Source organism: Diabrotica virgifera, chromosome 7, assembly GCF_917563875.1.
Source record: "Diabrotica virgifera virgifera chromosome 7, PGI_DIABVI_V3a".
Taxonomy (NCBI): domain Eukaryota; kingdom Metazoa; phylum Arthropoda; class Insecta; order Coleoptera; family Chrysomelidae; genus Diabrotica; species Diabrotica virgifera.
In genome coordinates this window covers 234,315,302-234,336,907 of record NC_065449.1, presented here as the reverse complement: position 1 = coordinate 234,336,907, position 21,606 = coordinate 234,315,302, and the positions used below count along the sequence as shown (strand labels likewise).

At 33.0% G+C, this 21,606-nt stretch overlaps 1 protein-coding gene across 2 annotated transcripts; it reads left to right on the top strand.

Moving 5' to 3' along the window:
• Nucleotides 1-347: 347 nt before the first annotated feature.
• Nucleotides 348-21,505, top strand: LOC126887685 (uncharacterized). Of its 2 annotated transcripts, XM_050655332.1 has the most exons (5): nucleotides 353-493; nucleotides 558-740; nucleotides 8,392-8,631; nucleotides 15,150-15,400; nucleotides 20,823-21,505. In XM_050655332.1, exons 1-5 carry the CDS (start codon nucleotides 466-468, stop codon nucleotides 21,375-21,377), a joined length of 1,257 nt encoding a protein of 418 aa, XP_050511289.1. In that variant the 5' UTR covers nucleotides 353-465; the 3' UTR covers nucleotides 21,378-21,505. The 2 variants fall into 2 exon arrangements, with proteins under 2 accessions (XP_050511290.1, XP_050511289.1); XM_050655333.1 differs by lacking the exon at nucleotides 8,392-8,631 and having other exon boundaries at nucleotides 348-493.
• Nucleotides 21,506-21,606: the final 101 nt, after the last annotated feature.

Sequence of the window (21,606 nt, the reverse complement as noted above, 5' to 3'; positions counted from 1 at the left end):
ACACAGAAAATAAAAAATTTAACCACGAGGACAGTTTTCTAAATTTTCTGCTACCGACGGCGACCGCGATTCTTAAAACCGCGTATTTTAAGTCTGCCTTGTATCACCGACGGCGAGCCGAGTAAGTCCGCGATCTTTAACCCCGCGTACTTAAAGATTGCGTGTGTATCACGCGCTTAAGATAACTAAATTATATGACATTATTCCACAATGATGGCAACGCCTAAAGGAACGTGTTTGGTCAAAAAACAGATTTTCCATTTTTTAGCGATATGACACTATTTAAGTAGTTATGCAGTATATGAGTATTAGAATTTTTAGGTGGTTACTTTTGTGGTCGATTTTGACTGGATTATTTTTAGACGCTGCCGTTTAATGTCATCGACACTAAATAAATGACGCGATAAATGACTACGCAGGATAGATATTCTGGGATTATACAAATATTAAAGCAAATCATTCTATATGAATCAAAGTGATTGTAATTTCCAATGTAATAAAAATATAAACATAACCGCTGATCTCTAATTTTCACAGCAGTATTAATTTAATTTCAGACATGACACTGCCAAATTTAGAATCTCTCATAGCGGCACACATTGGAGAGAACCAAAACATTGTTGATACAAATGTCACCAGCCTTGTTGGACCGGGAGAAAACTATGGTGGAGAATTATTTAAAATAGATGTTAATATAGAAGATAGTAAGTCTAAAGAAAAATATCAAATACATCTAGTAGGTAAGTTAGAAACTTTATTTAGTTAGAAACAACAAGGTGATGTAATACCTATCGACTTATTAAATATTACTTATAAGAATTGTGCACATGATTATTATTAAATATAACCAAATACTATTTTTTAAATAGTAGAACCAAATATTATAACCAAATAAATTTTATTCTACAAAACTGTATTTAGTTTTATATTAGGTATAATAATTTTTCATTTATGAAACTTAATAATGGTAGGGGATCCCAAGCGGGGATTTTTGCAGTTACTCGAGCGCGTCAGATTAGCATATGGGGAGAAACCTGATACCCTGTAGATGTACCTCTACCATATATTGGCTCTAAACACAGGGGAGTTCGTTAAGGGGTAACCGAAAAATTCTATCCTTATCAAATCGTCAGATTAAGATAAGGTAAGTTAAGTACATGCAAAACAGTGTATATTTCAAAAATCTGACGATTTGGGCGTAAGGAAATGGGTGAGTCACAAAGTATCACAAGAAAAAAGCGAATATTTCGCAAAATAAACGAGAGAACTAAAAAATAAAAAAATACGTGCACAATATTTGTTAAAAATCTATCGAATGATACCAAACATGACTCCCACGGAGTGTTGTGGGGGGGGGGGGAGGGGTAAATTTAAAATTTTAAATAGGAATCCAGCGATATTTCGCGAAATAAACATCAGATCGAAAAACTGAAAAATAGACTTATTCCATATGTTTAAAAAATCTATCGAATTGCACCAAATACGACGAATAAGGAAATGGGTGAGTCACAAAGTATCACAAGAAAAAAGCGAATATTTCGCAAAATAAACGAGAGAACTAAAAAATAAAAAATACGTGCACAATATTTGTTAAAAATCTATCGAATGGTACCAAACATGACTCCCCACGGAGTGTTGTGGGGGGGGGGGGGAGGGGTAAATTTAAAATTTTAAATAGGAATCCAGCGATATTTCGCGAAATAAACATCAGATCGAAAAACTGAAAAATAGACTTATTCCATATGTTTAAAAAATCTATCGAATTGCACCAAATACGACCACCTACAGAGGTGGGGGGGGGGGGGTTACTTTAAAATTTTAAATAGGAGCCCCCATTTTTTATTGCAGATTCGGATTTCTTACGTAAATAAGCAACTTTTATTTGAAACATTTTTTCGAATTATGGATAAATGGCGCTATAATCGGATAAACGATTGTTGGAAATGGAAAATTAAATTAAAAATGGAAAGTCCCCACTAAAATGGAAAACTTTACCTAACTTTTTGAAGTTATACTTCTTTACCGGCGATAGAGGGTGATTTTTTTTATATGTTAAAACTTATCAGCCCGGCGCATGCGCATTATAACTTTGTTCTGATTGGATGTTCAAATGACATGTCAAAAATTATCCGATATGGCAGCTGTGGTTTGGAGGTAAAGGTAAAGGTAAACAAATGTATAATATATTAGTTTTATTGTTGTGAGGACAGAAACAAAAAAGTTTATAATATTGTAGTGACTTATAAATAGTTTTTAAAAGCAACAGGTACCTAATAATTGTTAATGTATCATGGGTATAAAGCTACCTATTTGATCTGCCAAAATACATAGTATGTAATACTTGTATTTATATAATTTGATTACCATCAAAAGTTCTATCAATATTCACCTAATATATTGTTTTTTTACTCTACGTTTTGTTGTATTTTTTCAATTCTAAATCATTTCAATTCAAAATTAAAATAATTTGATCAATTTTCAAAATATCAAAATATCACAAGTTTAATCCGTTTAGTTAGTCGATCTTCGTAAATAATGAGACATAGTGTCCGTGGCTAAGCGGAGAAGGCGAATGAATTCCAATACCAACCGCTCTTATCAGCGCTGGTTCGAGTCCCAATAGAAACTTTCTTTTTTGTTTTTTTTTATTACATTTTATGATTGTAAGTATATTTATTATATAATTGTATTTTCAGAAAATACGTATTTAGTTAAAAAAATTTTCGACAATTAATGTTCAGACATCATTTGTGGCTTGTTTAATGTGTTTGTGTGTGTTTTATTCTTTTATTATTTTAATTTTTGGCACTGTTCTAATAAAAGTGTTTGAGAAGTAGTAAGTATAAATTAGTTTAATATTTAAACAAAATAGAAATAAAAAGTATATTAATTTCGTTTAAATCATATAATAGAAGTATAACTTCTTACGTGCGTACAAAGTACACACACATTCTTTTTTTTGGTTTTAGAACCTATTCTTCACAACCCAATAGGTCCCCAAAACTCTCGAGTGACTGTACATTTAGCATACTTTCCTCCCCTACTAATGACTATAATGACTTTAAAAAAGGTTATTAGTAAAATCAATAGGTTTTCATCGTATATAGTGAGTAGTATACACTTATATCATTATATCGATTAGGAAAACATATTTATGTATGTATATTTTGTGTACTTTAGGATGACATTGTGTCCATTTTTATCAAGTATCACGTTATATGTGGGGGTTGTAATTTGTTTGGTTTTGATTGTTTCGGTCAAAAGGGCCATTCATGTTGTTCTAGCTTTCTATTAGTATAGTTGTACCGGGTCTTCCAATAAGAATGTATCTCGGCCATATCTCAGGAACCGTTTTTAGTACAGCTTTGAGAAAAAAATATTTATAACAAAAGTTGCTTCGGGAAAAGCTTGGAAATTATTTTCATAATTGTAGGTCCACCGCTAGAGGGCGTAATTGAATATCAAAAATTAAAAAATTAAAAATTTTTCAAAATTTCCTAAAGAAAAGGCAGTGGAAATCCAATCATCGTATTCTTCATAAAATTCTGCGCATATTTGATTTCACAAGTTTAAGTCTACCTCTGCAAATAATAGGTGAGGGTGAGTGGGAACCTTCTTATGAAAAAATGGCTGTAAGTCCGTTTCTGCTAAATCGAATTTTGCATCCTTGGTCTTGTTGAAAACAGCTCTTTTTCGTCAATGTAAGTGTCTTATTTTCGAAATAGCCTAATAATTACTATGCAAATTAGCAACATATTACCGAAAACCGCATGTAGATACCTATTTTCTATCTCGAAATATCTTAAGAAATGTGTAAATTTTAAACATAACTGTTACTGTTACCTGCAAACGAGGTTAAGGAAAAGTAGTGTGCTATGGAAAAAACAAATAAACATTTTCCAGATGTAAACGTATATAATTAATTAAAACAACAATAAGACAAACAACACTATAAAATATAACAAAGAAATAAAAGCAACTACATACTTAGTCTTTAGTGACTGACTGCCTAAATGTTCAAATTATTGTTGCCCATCATTTTCGATGCAAGCATTTACTATTTCAAGAGTAGATTGAATAGCAACAGTTTTAACTATTTTAGACTTTTATTTATGGGGGCGGATTAAAGACCTTGTTTTTGCCGCTAGGCCCACTATTCGACAAAACATGATCTAGAATCTAGACAGCGAATACGAAACGCCATTCAAAGCATTGCGAAAGCAGAAATTAAGACTGCTGTTCAATCTACTCTTGAAAGAGTAAATGCTTGCATCGAAAATGATGGGCAACAATTTGAACATTTAGGTCGTCACTAATTAAGTAGTTGCTTTTATTTCTTTGTTATATTTTATAGTGTTGTTTGTCTTATTGTTGTTATAATTAATTATATAAGTTTACATCTGGAAAATGTTTCTTTGTTTTTTCCATAGCACACTACTTTTCCGTAACTTCGTTTACAGCAGTTCGCTTACAGTAACATTAACAGTTGTTTAAAATTTACACGTTTTTTAAGATATCTCGAGATAAAAAAAGGTGTCGACATGCGGTTTTCAGTATTATGTTGCTAATTTGGTCTAGTTTTGTAATAGTGGATTAAAAATGCATACTTCTATTTAATATTCTCCAAAGAAAACTAGATTTTAGAAAATAATTAAATAACGCCTACTAGCTAGCATATTACTTATTAGGCTATTTCAAAAATAAGACTCTTATATTGACGAAAAAGAGCTATTTTTAACAAGACTCAGTATGCAAAATTCGACTTAGCAGAACCAGCCATTTTTTTATAAGAAGGTTCCCACTCACCCCCACCTCTTATTTGCAACGATAGACTTAAACTTGTCAAAAATAGTATACGCAGAATTTTATGAAGAATACGATGATTGGATTTCCAGTGCCCTTTCATTAAGTAAATTTTGTAAAATTTTGATTTTTTATATTTTGATATTCAATTACGCCCTCTAGCGGTGGACCTCCAATTATGAAAATAATTTCAAGGCTTTTCCCAAGGCAAATTTTGTTACAAATATTTTTTTCTCAAAGCTGTATTATAAACGGTTCCTGAGATATGGTCGAGAGCAATTCTTATTGGGACACCCGGTACATTAACGAGATTTACTTAGAGCCATACCTAAAAACCAAGTATTAATATAAATATGATTTCAAATACCTGGAAGGGACCGTAGACCGTAAGCCGGGGAAATAAAACTAAAATAAAAAAAAACTAGCAGTGGGAGCAATGATTTTTTCGTAAATACAATTGATCAAAAAACCAAAATGTGTGTTAATGGCACAGCAATTAGACTGATAATATTTCATGAAGAGAAATAACAATGACAACCTTGGTATTACCACCATAATTGAAAGTAAACCTAACCTTGAAGTTGATCTTGAAACTTGAACTGAATCTTGAAAGGCTGAGGAAAGCATGATTTTCTCTTATTCAGCTACAGCTAGGATATATTGTGTCTGGCTGACCATGATTGGTGGCTATAACTGGAACCGACCAGCTATCTTAAACCTCACTCTCGATGTTAACCTAGATCTTACATATTTCACTCGACCCCTTGCTTTCAGAAGACCAAGGAATCAATGAATGAAACACTAGATCACTTTTCCAACAGTACCAAGACCACGAGGTTTCTAACAGTTCTGAACAGCAGGAGCTTGCTAAATCGTTCTTTATTGCAACAATCAAAATTTTGAAGGATAGTTGCTACCAGATCAACCTCCCCCTCATTAAACATTTCATCAATTTTCTGATGGAGTATATTGGGCTAGGGCATGGAAGGGAAGTTCCTATGATCGTTTGTAAGTCCACACTTGAAAATACATATTTTGTCCCACAAAATAAAAGGGTTTTCCACAAAAAAAAAAGAAAACTTGAGAGTAGTTTTCGACTTTTCAGCCAGGATCCCTTTAGCTCTTTTGCTAAACGATGATATAACTGTCCTTGTTCCAAAATTTCAGCCCGAACTGTTGGACATTCTTTCAAAATTCCGCACATATAAATTTGCATTTAGTGCTGAAACCCAAAAAAGTATCTGAAGGTGAAAATGAACCCCCCTTTTCCTTTCTCCAAAACATTTTGTGAAAAGAAACATCCAAGACAAATTCTCTTGCATTGAACTATAACTTTAGTATCATTTGACCAAAAAGTTCTCCATATCTAGCCCACCGAATTCTAAAAGACATTGCTCAAATAGACAGAGAGGTAGCGCTGAAAAATTTTTTTGGAATATACTAAAGCCAGATTTTTCACATTTGATTACTGTGATTGTGTAGAGAAACATACTGCGGTCGGTCAAGCGAAACGTAGAACAGGGGTTACTGAGAGGGTTGATCAAAGTTGCTTTCCTACGAAGGTAATTAAATCTATTTACTAAGGCTGAAAATCGGTACACACATTCTTAATTAAATATAAATAAAAGTTATTATAATCGGTCAGCTGTATGACGGGACAGAGCCGGTCGGTCGGCCCCAATAGTCAATTGAGGAAATGAATGAGCAAATAATGGGAAAAATTTGCATTTTTTGAGGAAAACTTAAAGAAGGTTTTTTCAATTATACAATTAGACCTTTCAAGAAAAAATAATAAAAAGTTTCTAGCATGAAAATTAAGCGAATTCAAAATCAAAAAATTGTCGGTACCTGCTTTTCTCTACGAAAAAATCAGTGAAAACAACTCTCTAACTACCTTCCTAATTCAAAATTGGTCTTCACCTTTCTGTAGTTCCTTTTATATTTATATTATCAATACACGCAAGGAGTTTGACCTATTTAAAATGCATAATTTTGGAAAAATTGGAGTTTAAAGGAAAAATTGATTTTGTGCATAGATTTTCATTACAGTGAACAGTTAGCTGTTTAAACCTATATTTACCAGCAAACACCCCATTATTCGAGCCCTTTAAACCCGCCCCAATTAAAAACTAAGGGATCTTACGGAATTTAATTTACAGTCTTTTAGCTCTTAAAAAATCCTACAAAATCATTTCTGTAGAAACTGTTTATCGCCAAAAATAATATATAGAATATTTTTCGAGGTATTCTCAAAAAACCCTCTAAAAAAGTCGATGTTTTCGTCGAAAAACTGTTACAGTCGAACCCGCTTATTAGGGTACCGGTTATAGGAATATCCCAGTTTATGGAATATAAATTCGAGGTCCCTAAACGTTTCCATTTACCCTTTAATAAATTTATCCGTTTATTGAAATATGGTTTAGTAACCTAATATCGCTTTGTAGAATAATTTTTTCAGGTCAACAAATAAAAACGTACAATTTCCCAATAATTTTAAATTTGCCTGATATAATGGTTTGTCGGTACTAGCTTCGAAAGCCTGCTGTTTTGTATATTATTACGGATTGTCAGGTACCTAATAAACACTTCATTACTGTGTTATGAGTAAACGCTCCTTTCCCACAGAAAATTCAATCGTATGCCGACAAGGTCATATCATAATTTCATTTGTCTACAAATTTCTATAGGTAGGTACATTGCCACAAACTTGGCTGTTTTTATAGACAGCATTTTTCTATAAGATTATTTATTATCAATAGTTGATCGTTTGTTCGGAAGTCTTTTCTAAAACCCAATTCCAATTTATTGTCCAATCGTTTCGTAATTATTTTTTTAAATAGATTATAAATTTTTATTGACATAAAAAGACCAAAAACCATCATATGCATTTACATATTGACATAGTATGTACTATTATAAAGTATATTCGGTACACTTATTTCAGCTAGCCACCAATAATCGGTTATTAGAATATCATGCTTATAAGAATATTTTTGCTTGACGTGAAGGCTATTTTAATAAGCGGGTTCGACTGTATTTTCAAGCGCGAATAACTCGAAAAATATTAGTTTTACGAAGAAAATGTATAAACATTTTTGTCTTAGAATCACATTTTCCATCTAATTACATGGTTAAAATGTAATAAAAAAATTCCCACCCCCGAGATGGGGTGGCAACCACCCCCAAGGTTTTAGCGTATGACAGCGGCATGATATAGAAAATGATCCTTGGACTATTCCCTACCTTCTGTGAAACTGACCGACTATAATAAATTTTATTTATATGTAATTAAGAATGTGTGTACTGATTTTCAGTCTTAGTACATGGATTTAATTACCTTCGTAGGAAAGCAACTTTGATACCCCCTCAGTAACCCCTGTTCTACGTTTCGCTTTACCGACCGCAGTATGTTTATCTACACAGTAATCACAGTAACCAACTGTGAAAAATCTAGCTTTAGTAAATTCAAAGAGATTTTTCAGCGCTGCCTCTTGGTCTAAAAATTGACCTGGTTTTTTTTTTCCAAAACTGTTGTTGATACTTTTACTAATTTAGTAATAAAAAATTACTATTTCATATAATTTTTAGGTAAAACTATCCCTAAACATGAAGAATCCCAACAAGTATTCAAGGTGCAAACCACTTTTAAGTCAGAAATAGCATTTTACGATAGGATTGTACCTGCATTGCGAAAGTTTCAAAAGGAAAATGATGTAAAGGAAGTCATTGATTGTTTTCCGAAGTATTATGGAAGTAGATTAAACTTAAATGGAAGCAGTGTTATCGATAGAGATGGTGTAATACTCCTGGAGAATTTAAAAATCTCCGGTAAGGAAGTGATAACAAAAAATAAATAAACTAAAGTAAATTAGTAGTCCAGGGCTCATCTGTTTTGAGATGGACGTTGAGAGGTGACTTAAAATTTTTTTGCAGAAATTGCTTGAAAATAACTCAAATAATCCTCCTACTCAAAATGGTCCGGAACATTGTTTAAATCATCAAAATGTCAAAATATCAAGGAACAATTCAATTTTTTATTGGATTTTTTAATTATAACTTTAAAACTTTTCATTTTTGAGAAAAATTGTACTGACATAAAAGTTGCGTAATTAAATTTCCCATAATATAGAATTTGTTATAAATTTAAAAAATGGTCGATCTTGTTGCAAAATATCAATAATTGCGAAAAAACCATACAAAAAAAAGTATTCACATTTTACGTTTCTCATCCATTTACTCTACACTTAGAACCTTCATATTTTACCCAGAAAAACTTTATGATACAGTAAAACAGCACTGTAAATTTCATTAAGATCGGTCTAACAAATTTTGCAAAATAAATTTTGCAATCCAGCTTTCGCAAAAAAAATTAATTTTTTTAAATGTTGCAGGACTTAAAATAAAGCAGACAGCAAGTTGAATTTTTTTTGCTTGTAGAAGTGTACTGTACCTTTCATTTGCAATTTTCAAAATTAAAATCGATTAATTACCACGGCGTCAGGAAATTTTTTAAATAAACATTAATTTTTGGTGCTACGCGCAGGACAGCGATGTTCGATTCACACAAGTTGATTTCCAACAAAATTTCTTTCAATCTTTATCTAATATATTATTTTCTTACTCTATATTTTGTTGTATTATAATATTTTAATTCCTCAAAAATCAAAACTAATTTTATTATTGTTTGTGAAATATTGTTTTAACAATTGCATATGTTTAAAAATAATAAATTTTATTTTCTAAGTTAAAATATATGATCAAAGGAAGTTTTTGCTAAAAAAGTGTTATTTCAAAGGATAGAGTATGTGTTTTTATTTTGCAATAAACAAATTTATTTATTTATATCGAAATGTAATAGAAATTAAAATGTATCAATCATTATCAAAGGTCATTGGAATGCCCAATCAGAGCAAAATATCCGCTGTCCTGCGCGTAGCACCAATAATTAAAGTTTATTTAAAAAAATTCCTGACGCCGTGGTAATTAATCGATTTTAATTTTGCAAATTGCAAATAAAAGGTACAGTACACTTATATACGAAAAAAAAAATCAAGTTGCTATCTACTTTATTTCCAGTCCTGTAACATTTTGAAAATGTTAATTTTTTTTTGCGAAAGCCGGATTGCAAAATTTATTTTGCAAAATTTGTTGAACCGATCTTAATGAAATTAACAGTGTTATTTTACTGTATCATAAATAATTTTTTCTGGGTGAAATAATAATATGAAGGTCCTATGTGTAGCATAAATGGTTGACAGACCTAAAATGCGAATACTTGTTTTTGTATGGTTTTTTCGCAATTATTGCTATTTTGCAACAAGGGTGACTATTTTTTAAATTTGTAGCTAATTCTATATTGTAGGAAATTTCATTATGCAACTTTTATATTAGTACAACTTTTCTCGGAATTCAATACTTTTAAAGTTATAATCAAAAAACGAAGAAAAAAATCGAATTTTTCCTTCATTTTTTGACATTTTGAAATATTTAAACAATGTTCCGGACCTTTTTGAGAGAGAGGATAACTCAAATATTATTATTTGAGTTATTTTCAAGCAATTTCTGCAAAACAATTTTAGTCACCTCTCAACGTCCAAATGTACTAATATTTTTACAGATGCGCCCTGGTCAGTAGAGACAACTTATATTTCATTTATGATCCACCATCCCTATATCTCCGTTTCGGTCTCTCCAGACCTTTTCAGTGAGACTACATGGACACCTCTGCATCGAAACGTAACCAAGTTGCCTATTTAAGCAGAATTATGAAAGTAATTCTGCGTATCGGACGCTGTAGGGACATCTATTAAAGAAATGAGAAGTCACAGATGTAAACAATAAATCTGAAAATTCTCGTGGAACCACTTTCTGGTAGCATCCTTATTATCTGCCTTTTACGGATGAAGTTTTAGAGATGTCTGAACCAAAATGAGACATAAGTTGTCTTTAATTTTGCATTTTACTCATATTTTGAGTACACGGAATCAACTTTCGTTGGAAGTTTTCCTAGACGAATAGACGTAATGTTACTGCATATTGTGGAGTCCCTTTCATCTCCTTTATTCGTCGTCTGCTTCCCTTATAAATTGTAAAAGGCAGAGATTAAGTATTTTACGTCTAAGTGGTTCCACGAGAATTTTCACGTTTATTGTTTACATCTGGGATTTTATTATCTTATGAGTTTCTCGAGGTAATGCTGCAAAGTTTTTTAGTTTTATCTAATTTTGACTTTTTAATATCACTCAGAAATCTAAACAAAGAATTTTTTTGCAATAAAGGGTGAAAATCAACATATTTATTATTGTTAAACAAAAAATAAGCATAAAACAAAAATATTTTGACAGAGTTAACTCAAGGAATGTCTAAAGAAAATATATTCAAAATTCCAGGTGAGTTGGTCAACAGTTTTTGAATTACAAAGTCTACAGCCTGAAAAAAGAAGTTTTGAGAAAAACGCGTTTAAAGTATTGTCGAGTTTTATTTTCAATTTCTTTTTTGTCTGTCTAATGGTAAAGTGATGCATACCGAAATATGTTTTTAAATCGCGGAGTAATTTACAAAATAAAATAAGAACATCTGTTGACCGTTTCTCACTACGCTCAAGCGCGTTGGCACGAACTTGCTATAAAACGAGTCGAAGGTAGGAAGGTAGGGAGATAGTATTAAATAGCCCTAGCTTCGATTTGATTTGCAGCAGGTTCGCGCCAGCACTCTTTAACATAGTGAACAACGGCCAACAGCTGTTTTTATTTTCTTTGGTAAATTACTCCGCGATTCAAAAAGATATTCAGGTGTGCATCATTTTACGATTGGAAAGACAAAAAAGAAATTGAAAATAAAAGTTGACAATAATTTAAACTCGCTTTCCTCAAAACTCCTTTTTCAAAGGCTGTAGATATTGTAGCTCAAAAACTACTTGAACGACCCAAATGGAATTTTGTATATATTTTCTTTAGGCATTCCTTGAGGTAACGCTGTCAAGATATTTTTGTTTTATGCTTATTTTCGGTTTAACAATAATAAATATGTTGATTTCACCCTTTTTGCAAAAAAAATTCTTTGTTTAGATTTCTGAGTGATATCAAAAAGTCAAAATTACATAAAACTAAAAAAACTTTATAGCGTTACCTCGAAAAACTCATAAGCTAATAAAATCTTTTTTACTTTTTTGTTAACCATGATTCGATGATGAGTTCTGATGTCCACCGCAAGATTCATTATATTTTAAGGTGTCTTTAAAAATTTGCCTCCGTTGGCTTATTTTACAGTATTTTTCCTTGAATGTTTTCTTGAGTAATCTATGAATTATACTGGATATGCCTATTTAATTTAAAAATAAAATAATTCTATCATACTTTAAAAAAAAATGAGTTTGGAATATTGATTTCAACCCCTTCGGCCCCCCCTTATTGATAGCTATGACACGATTTTGATAGGCAACCCATGCTATCAATATTTGTCTATGTATGAAATTTAATAAAGAAATGTTTCATCTGTCAAGCAGATGGGTATATTTTGACCTTCTCTTCAAATCGCGTACTACCTGATGACCTAGCAGTCATCTAGGTATTACACTGTATACCAGTCTGTCGAGCCTCTCAGGATTCCCACAAGATTTTAAAGTTCTTTAATCTTAAGGTTGCTGAGAATCCCAGTAATACAAAACACAAACACGACATAAACATTTAGTTAAGATTTAACTGTCGGTTTATTTAATGCTTTATTAACTTATTCCATATTGTTCTTCTTCTTTTTAAGGTTCCATCTCCTATCGAAGGTTGGATATCAAGATTGCAATTCATATTTTACTTACAGCAGCTCTAAATAATTGGTTAGAGCCATAAACCAGTCACTTAGGTCTCGTAATTAGGAAGTTCGTCTTCTTCCTACATCTCTTTTATTTTTTGTTTTGCCCACCATAATCAAACGCAGTAGACTATTATGAAGACCTCTTACTCATCATCATCATCATCATTCTCTTTGATTTATCCCTATGCGGGGTCGGCTTCCCTAATTGCGTTTCTCCATACAATTCTATCTTGGGTCATATCAATGTTAATCCCCTTTACCAACATATCCTGCCTTATCGTCTCCCCCCAGGTCTTCCTTGGTTTTTCTTTTCTACTCCTTCTAGGAATCTGCACTTCAGCTATTCTTCGTATTGGGTGATTAATGTCTCGACGCTGAACATGACCAAACCATCTTAACCTATGCTCTCTCATTTTGGCATCAATTGGTGCCACACCTAGACTTCCCCTAATATACTCATTTCTAATTTTATCCTTCTTTGTCACTCCACCCATCCATCTAAGCATTCTCATTTTCGCCACGTGCATTCGTTGTTCCTCTTTCTTTTTCACTGCCCAACATTCAGTTCCGTACATCATAGCCGGTCTTATGGCTGTTTTATAGAATTTTCCCTTCAGCTTCATTGGAATTTTTCTGTCATACAACACACCACTCGCTTATTTCCACTTCATCCATCCAGCCCTAATTCTACTGCATGCATCTCCATCTATTTTTCCATTACTCTGCAATACCGATCCTAGATACTTAAAACTATTGCTTTTCACAATAATTTCACCTTCCCTTCCAAAGATACCATTCTATTTGTAGTAACTCCATCTTTAAATGAACATTCCAAATACTCTGTTTTTGTCCTACTAAGTTTTAAACCTTTTTCCTCCAGAGCTTTTCTTCACTGTTCCAGTTTTTGTTCTAAGTCTCTTTCACTATTACCTATTAACACTACATCGTCAGCATACATTAGACACCATGGAATGCTACCCTGTAGTTTCGCTGTTGTCTGGTCCAAAACTAATGAGAATAAATAAGGACTAGTCGTTACTCCCTTATACCGTCGCCTCAAAGCAACAGTAGGATATAATGTCAAATATTGTAGTTTCGAGAAAAACGCAATTGAAATTTTTACGAATTTTTCATTACCTAATAACTTTTTTATATTTGAATGGATTTACATGGAATTTTGTTTTAGTGTATTTATATTAATTCATAAAAAGTGAAAAATAATTGGAAAAAAAGTTGCTTGTCCTACTGTTGCTCTAACAGTTAATCTGTTTTTTTAACGATATCCGTAAATATGTGTTATAAAGTGAGGACGTTTGAGTTCGAATAAATTCATTATCTCTGGAATGGGTCATCATTTGACTGAAAAATTTCTGAGTCATCAAATCTCGTGTTTAAAAATAATGGTTCAATAACGAACCATTGGCGGAAGTCGACAATCCTGTCTGATCAGGAATTTCAAGGTGACGCACAGGCAGTAATTGTTGGGATATTTCTTATTTATGTGTAAATATCCGTATGCTTGCGTATCCACTATGCTTGCGCTCCGAGCTCTTGCAACTGCTCCACATAGTTGATACGTTTGGCGCTCCCGGACTGTGTAATTGTGCGCACTCTGCCTCGGCGCTCCAATCTGTGGCGGTTTATATGTAAGGGAGTGCATTTATATGCAACGGTCCAATAGTTGGCGGTTTATATGTAGAGGAACGGATGCCGTCTCGATGGGAGAAGTTGCAGGAAGCGCGGAGCTCAAGATGTTTGTAAACAGAGCGAATAATTGGTGCTCCCGGACTGTGCCACAGTGCTCACTCCACATCGGTGTTCCAATTGGTGTCGGTTTATATGTAGAGGAGCGCATACCGTACTGATTGGAGCAGTTGCAGGGAGCGCGGAGCGCAAGAGGTTCATGAACATAGTGGATGGTTGGCGCTCCCGGACCGTGCAACAGTGCGCACTCCGCCTCGGTGGTCCAGTATTACGAACATAGTGGGTACGTACCTTTAGAAAGACGGATATTCTGGTATTCAGTTTTGTTATAATCTAGGGCTGGAGGGGGTGGGGGACTACATAAGAGAGGTTGTGTATGGTTGTAGACACTATTATGTCGATTTGTCGAATTTATGCAACTGGTATAGTCCGAGATACAGGATTGAAAAGTGTAAACTGGAAAAATCTAAAATAATTTCTAAAAAAGACCATTCGAAACTTCGTTTTTGACAAAGAAGCTGAAGAAGGTGTAGGCAATGTTCTAACCATACTATTTTTGTTTATCAAAAATGCCAGGTCCATTTACACTCTAAATGTTTTGAGACTTTTCACAAAAAATAAAATTGTGTATTTCAATTTTTATATCTCAGTCCCGCCAAAGGTTCGAAAACGAACCATTTTGTTGTTGTGACACCTGCCATTATCAAAATTCAAAACAATTTTTTTTACGAATGTTGAAGTTTACTTTACTCTAGTTAATAAAATATATTACAGATTATTGCAGTATTTCTTTGCTTGGCGGTTAATGGGTTAACTTCTTGTGTTTGTTCTAGGTTATCGTAATCTAGATAGATACGTGTGTTATAATTTAGCAGAAGCCAAAATTTTACTCAAAGATTTAGCAGAATTTCAATCAACAGTAGTTGCACTAAAACTTAAGCATCCTGATGTATTTAAACGGGAAGTGAGACATTTTTGCCAGAACGATATAAAAGCTCCCCGTGACCAACGATTTTTCCACTATATTTTAGTTATAGAAGACCTTTTGCAGAAATCAGACTTATGCAAGCCATATATATCAAAGGTAAGTATGTATTTGTAATAAAGTACATAATATATCCTTTTCGGATTGAACTTCATCCAATTTAAGTACTCCGAGCTTTCGCCTTCATCTCTGAAGTCTTCATCAGGGCTTTCCGGGGTCTTACTCTCCTTGGCCCTCTTTAAATCACTTTACTGTGTACAGTATACAATTGTCAATATCATATTATAAAAATCAATGGCTTTCTATTCATTGGTTTTATTAATGGTTATCTTCTACTAAATACATAGTCAACTATCGAAGATAGTCGATTGTGATTGTCTTTGCGATTAGTCTTTGGCCATTTAGTCCAGGAACCGAAACTTTTCACCTCGCAATTTTTACACAATTAATCGATTAGCTTGAAAATTTGAGAATAAGTAGTGGATAGTCCAAGGATCAAAATCTATATAATGCCGAAAGGCGCTTTTACCATGGGGGTTGTTGCCACCCCATCTCGAGGGTGGAAATTTTTTATTATATTTTGGCCACAAAACTTAATGAAAATGTTGATTCTAAGCAAAAAATGCTCTATACATGTTTTTGACAAAGTTTTCGATTTATTCGCTATCGAAAGTGTTAGTTTTATATAAAAAAAATCAATGTCTCACCAAATGTACTCATTTACGATTCACTAAATTTTTGCCGCAGAAAAAATTTTTTCAAACCAATTTCTTGGGAATTAAATAACCTACAATTTCATATTTAAACATTTTTTCGTATCTCTGATGCTAATCTTTCTATTGTGAAGAAAATGGCATTTTTAAACAAACTACAAAAATTTGTTATTCGCTTTTAACTCTAGTTTTTTAAAAGCTGATCATTTTAAGCCACTCAAACTTCTAGAATCTATTAATAATACATAAATAAAGAAGAATGAATAAGGCCAATGACTAAAAACACCCCTATCTTACATTATTTTGCTTTCAATTGGATTTCTCCTTTTTTTTTCAAAAAAAATATATTGATTTTTTAAGAACTTTTTTGTTTTTTATCTTTGAAAGTTGGGTCAATAGGAATTTTATTGGTTTTTACAAGATCTGTAAGAAAATTATTATTAAGTCTTTTAAAAATCCTCAGTCGCAAAAAGAGGTGACTTTGAAAGGGTTGGTAAAGATAGTCTTTGCATGTTATTATAAATTTTAATTGTCAGTAGTTCACTGAATTTTTGCCGTAGAAAATTTTTTTGCAAACGAGGCTCTTGGGAATTAAATAGGCTACAATTTAATTATTCAACATTTTTTCGTATCTCGGATGCTAATCTTTCTATTCTGAAGAAAAAGCCGTTTTTTTCTAAACTACAAAAATTCGTTATTCGTTTTTAACTCCATTTTTTAAAAACCAATCACTCTAGGCCGGTCAAACTTCTAGAACCTATTAGTAATACATAAATAAAGAAGAACAAATAAGGTCAATGACTAATTTTTATTAGGGTGGTGATTATGGCGGTTGCTTCCGATCATTTTTTCGCCGAAAAAAATAGGGACTGACATTATTTTCATTATAAATCACTTAATTTTTGAGCTAGAGACTTTCATTCAATTTTTCCAGATAGACGTTTTTAAATAAGTTAAATTAATTTTAACAAGTTATCCTCGAAAATTGCATAGTTTTCCCGTCTTTTGACTTTGAAACTACAATATTTAGCATTTGACGAAGGAGAGCTAACATATAATAAAGTATAGCTTGATTACTAATGGTCGTAAAAATAATTAAAAAACAGTTTTGTTTATTTTTTCAAAAACTACATTTTTTAGGTAAAGTTGTTTTGATTAAACAAAAACTTTGGGAGTTATTAGCAGAAAACTTATCAAAAACATTGATTTTACGATATATAAAACTAACATTTTCGATAGCGAATAAATCGAAAACTATTAATTTTATCACAAAAATACATAGAATATTTTTTGCTTAGAATAAATGTTTTTACCAACTTTTGTAGTCAAAATATAATAGAAAATTTCCACTCCCCAGATGGGGAGGCAACCACCCTCATGGTAAAAGCGCCTTTCGGCATCATATAGATTTTGATCCAAATTTTCAAGCAAATCTATTCATTCTGTAAAAATTGCGAGGTTTTGTCCTATTTTAAGCTTCATTACTTGGACTAATTACCATGTGTCACGTCATGCTTGCTATGTATTCCAGGTACTTTATTTATACATATAGGATAATAGCTCCTTTCTCCACTTTTGCATTTCAATCGCCGATTAATATTTTTATCGTGTATGTTAATTATATTTTTATATTCATTTTTTCTTCCTTTATTCGTATATTACCATATTTTGTCTGAGACAAGCCTGAAGGACATAACTTTCTCTATAAATATTGTGCACCTGCAAAACCAGTTCCCAGCATCCTGTCTTTCTTAGCACAGTTAAATAGTGATATCCCCCCAACTTTCGTTATGTCATTTCCTATGTGTTTAGTTTCCTAGAAAGCCACAGCATCTATTTTGTATTTCTTTAGATCATCGGTTAGCTCTTTAAACGCTTCCTCATAAATGAACTCTCGAATGCTCCAGCTCGCTAGTACAATTTTATTTGTGCATTTTCTCTTTTTTAAGCTCTCTTATCAGCTTCTTTCCCCATTTCTATTATTTTTCTTATTCATACTTTCCTATTAATTGTAACCAGTAATCATTGCCTTCCTCCTTGCTTGGATCGTTTCCTCTCATTATCACGCTCTGCATTTTCCTTTCTATTTTACTCAAATCGTGCTACATAATATAACTTGGTAAGTCTTTCAAGCTTATTATTCTATTTTTTATTCATTCTGCGATATTTTTTCTATCTCAAAAACATCCTCTGGTTCTCTCAGACATGTATACTCTGCTAGTTTCCGGACTGTCTTAACTTTTGTTACAATCCTCAGGTGCCGGTCTATGGATTCTGCTACAGTAGACTCGAGATTATCCGAGGTAACTGGGACTGTGACTACCTCGGATACGGAAAAACTCGGTTAACAATGAGATTGGTTATATTGATAGAAAAACACGTAAATAACCATAAATATGGATATTTTAATGACAGCACTAATACTGTACTGTCTATAAAAGATAAAAACATTACATTATCATTGTTACTGTTTAAAATTCTTTGATTGATTTTTGCGTAAGCCTCTTTTTTTCAGGCAACGATGTTGCGCCAAAGTTGAAAGTTGTAACTCACCAGTTATGACTTTTGCCTCGGTTAACCGAGGGGCTCGAATATTTCCTTTTTTACTTATGTAGGTTCCTCCAAGTCAATTTTTAAGCCATTAACTACAATGTTTGTCTCTCTTTTTTTAACAAAACAAATTGTACTCTGCATTTCTGTTAATTTTGTCTTCATTTGTTCTATGATCTTATACCTAAGATGCACTTGATTTTTCCCTTTTTCTGTCATATGTCGCCTCATCTATTTTAGTTCATTTTTTATCTCTATCTACATATCTTCCATTAGTTCTAACAATTTATCTAATTTTGCATCCTTATCTTTTTCTTTTATCGCTGGTGATCTTCTCGTTCTCGTACATTTTCGGAACTCTTCACCTTCCTTTCCACTTCTTTGCCTTTTATGCCACTCGTTATTACTATCACCATTAATAATTCAAAATACACACCGCGAAAGCCACCAATACCGTGTCAACCCCTCAGAGGATTAATTTCTATCTCTATCGGCAGTATTCAAATTTACTCAGTGAATTAAAATTCTTATTTCAACACAAGGAACTTTTCCTGTTCAACCCATATGCTGCCGATCACGCGCCAGCGTGTGATATGGTTACTTCAGTCAGGTGCTGTTCACACGCCAGCGAGTGATATGGTTACTTTAGTCAGGTGTTGTTCAACAGAACGGCTCCTAGCCGAGTTCCATCCCCTTCCATAGGCAGCGGATGGGTTAAATCCGGCAAGGTCGCATGAAAATTTAACATTCTTCTTCTTCTTATGCAATCCACAAATGGATGTTCGCGATCACGTTTGACCATTTTTATCTATCCCTTGCAGTATGTATTAGGTCTCCTATGTTTCTTAGTCCTGTCAATTGTTTGACATTACGTAGCAATGATATTTTCTTCCTACCCACTCCGCATCTTCATTCGATCTTTCCTTCAATTAAGGTTTGCAGAATCTGGTATCTTTCGTTTCTAATTAGGTGCCCCAGGTATGCCGTTTTTCTCTGTTTAATTGTGCATAGCAGTTGTCGTTCTGTACCAATTCTTCTCAGGATTTCTTCATTTGTTATTCGTGCAGTCCAGGGAACTTTAATGATTCGTCGATAAATCCACATCTCAAATACCCTAGCTTATTTATTTTGTTTATTTTTAAAGTCCATCCTTCCATGCCATATGGGAGCACCGACCATATATAGCATTTCGTGAATCTTAGTCTTAGGTTCAGGTCAAAGTCAGAGTTCGTAAAGACGTTTCTGAATTTCATGAATGCACTTCTAACCCTTTCTATCCGACATTTAATTTCCATATCCGACATCCAGTCTTTACATAGCCAGGTTCCCAGGTACTTAAATTTTCTTACGCGCTCTACATCTTGGTTGTTATGTGCTAGTCTTGCATTTTGATGTTGACATAATTGACGGCTGATTATAAGGAACTTCGTCTTTTTTATGTTGATGCTAAGTCCAATGTTCTCGCTATGTTCTCGAATTTTATTAAGGTTTTGGGGGTCTTCTATATTGTCTGCTATTAAGACCGAATCATCCGCATATCGTATATTATTGACCCAGGTACCATTTACTTTGATGCCGCTTTCGCATTCCTCAAGAGCTTCCTGGAAGATACTTTCTGCATATAGATTGAACAGTGGTGAAGAGAGAATGCATCTCTGTCTTACACCTCTGAGAATTTTTTGAGCTTGCGTTGTTTCATTATCCACCTTGATGGCAGCTGTTTGATTCCAGTAAAGAGCTTCTATGCAGCGAATGTATTTTTGATCTATGTCGAGTTGTTTTAGTATATGTACGAGTTTATGATGTTGTACTAGATCGAAGGCTTTCTCATAATCTATAAAGCACATCATTACATCTTTCCCTTAACATAGCTTTCCCGTATATATGCTATAATGGACTAGGGAATGACAACAAACAGAATTTATTATAAGTATGACTTATCAAGAACTTGATGTTGGGCATTATTTCGTGACTTTTACGGCCGACTTCACTCAGCATTGATATTCACGTGAATAATAATCACACTTATCTACGTTTTGCAATTTAATTTCAGATCCTTTATTTAAAAACTATCAAATATTTTTCCATCGCTTTTTAACATTCATTACAGGAACTACCTAATATTTTATTATTATCGTCTCTGATACATCCAATCTGCTTAAAATCCTATGATCTATATTTAGTTATTTATGTACCTTTCTTAAATAATATATTTCCTTTTTAAAACTCATTATCTTGCACTCAGTTTTTTATTGTAGATTCGTGACTTATGGTACGAGAACTTCTCGCCAGACGCCGAATCGCATCCAGTTCGAGAACCATTCGCAACTATCAGTCACCGGGACCTTTGGGTTAACAACGCCATGATGAAATTCGACGATAATAAGGCAGTAAAGAACAAGTTTATAGACTTCCAAATTTACGATTACGGATCACCAGCTACAGACGTTCTAAATTTCTTATTGACCAGTGCCAACACAAATGCAACTAAAAATCACTTTGATTATTTACTACATCATTACCATTCAGAGTTTGTTTCTAACTTGAAACAATTAGGATGTGATCCTGAGCCTTTCAATTACTCGAACTTCCTTAAAGAATTAGAGCTGGAAGCTCATGCAGCACTTACATGGGCAGTAGGATTTGTACCAGTAATTGTATTTGGCCGAAAAGGAGAGAGCTATACAGATACACCAACATTTGATTTTGAAGATCGTGTATTTAGGAAGAAGCTTTTAGCTAACATGATGCCGGAGGCCAAAGAAAGGCTTTTTTACATTGTGGAAGAGTTTATAAAGAAGAAGTGGTTATAATACAACTAATTCTGTTTGCTTTTATTTCTAAAAATGTTTGTATGTTGTAAGTAAAAAAAGCGAATAAATATATTTTGCTAAGTGTGCAAACGACCAACGTTTGCTATCAGCGCAATCAGCTTTGTCAACAGGTTTTCTAATGAGTAGCGTTCGGATTTAAAAGTATAAAGAGACACAAAAAAAGAGCTAAAAAGCATAAAAATTTTACGAAAAAATGCATTTTATTATA

Excerpts from the sequence above, each read along its gene's own strand:
- LOC126887685 (XM_050655332.1), top strand. The coding sequence starts at position 466 with ATGAATCAAAGTGATTGTAATTTCCAAT. Across the intron at positions 741-8,391 it reads ATATCAAATACATCTAGTAG|GTAAAACTATCCCTAAACAT; the intron begins GTAAGTTAGAAA and ends TATAATTTTTAG. Across the intron at positions 15,401-20,822 it reads GCAAGCCATATATATCAAAG|ATTCGTGACTTATGGTACGA; the intron begins GTAAGTATGTAT and ends TTTTTATTGTAG.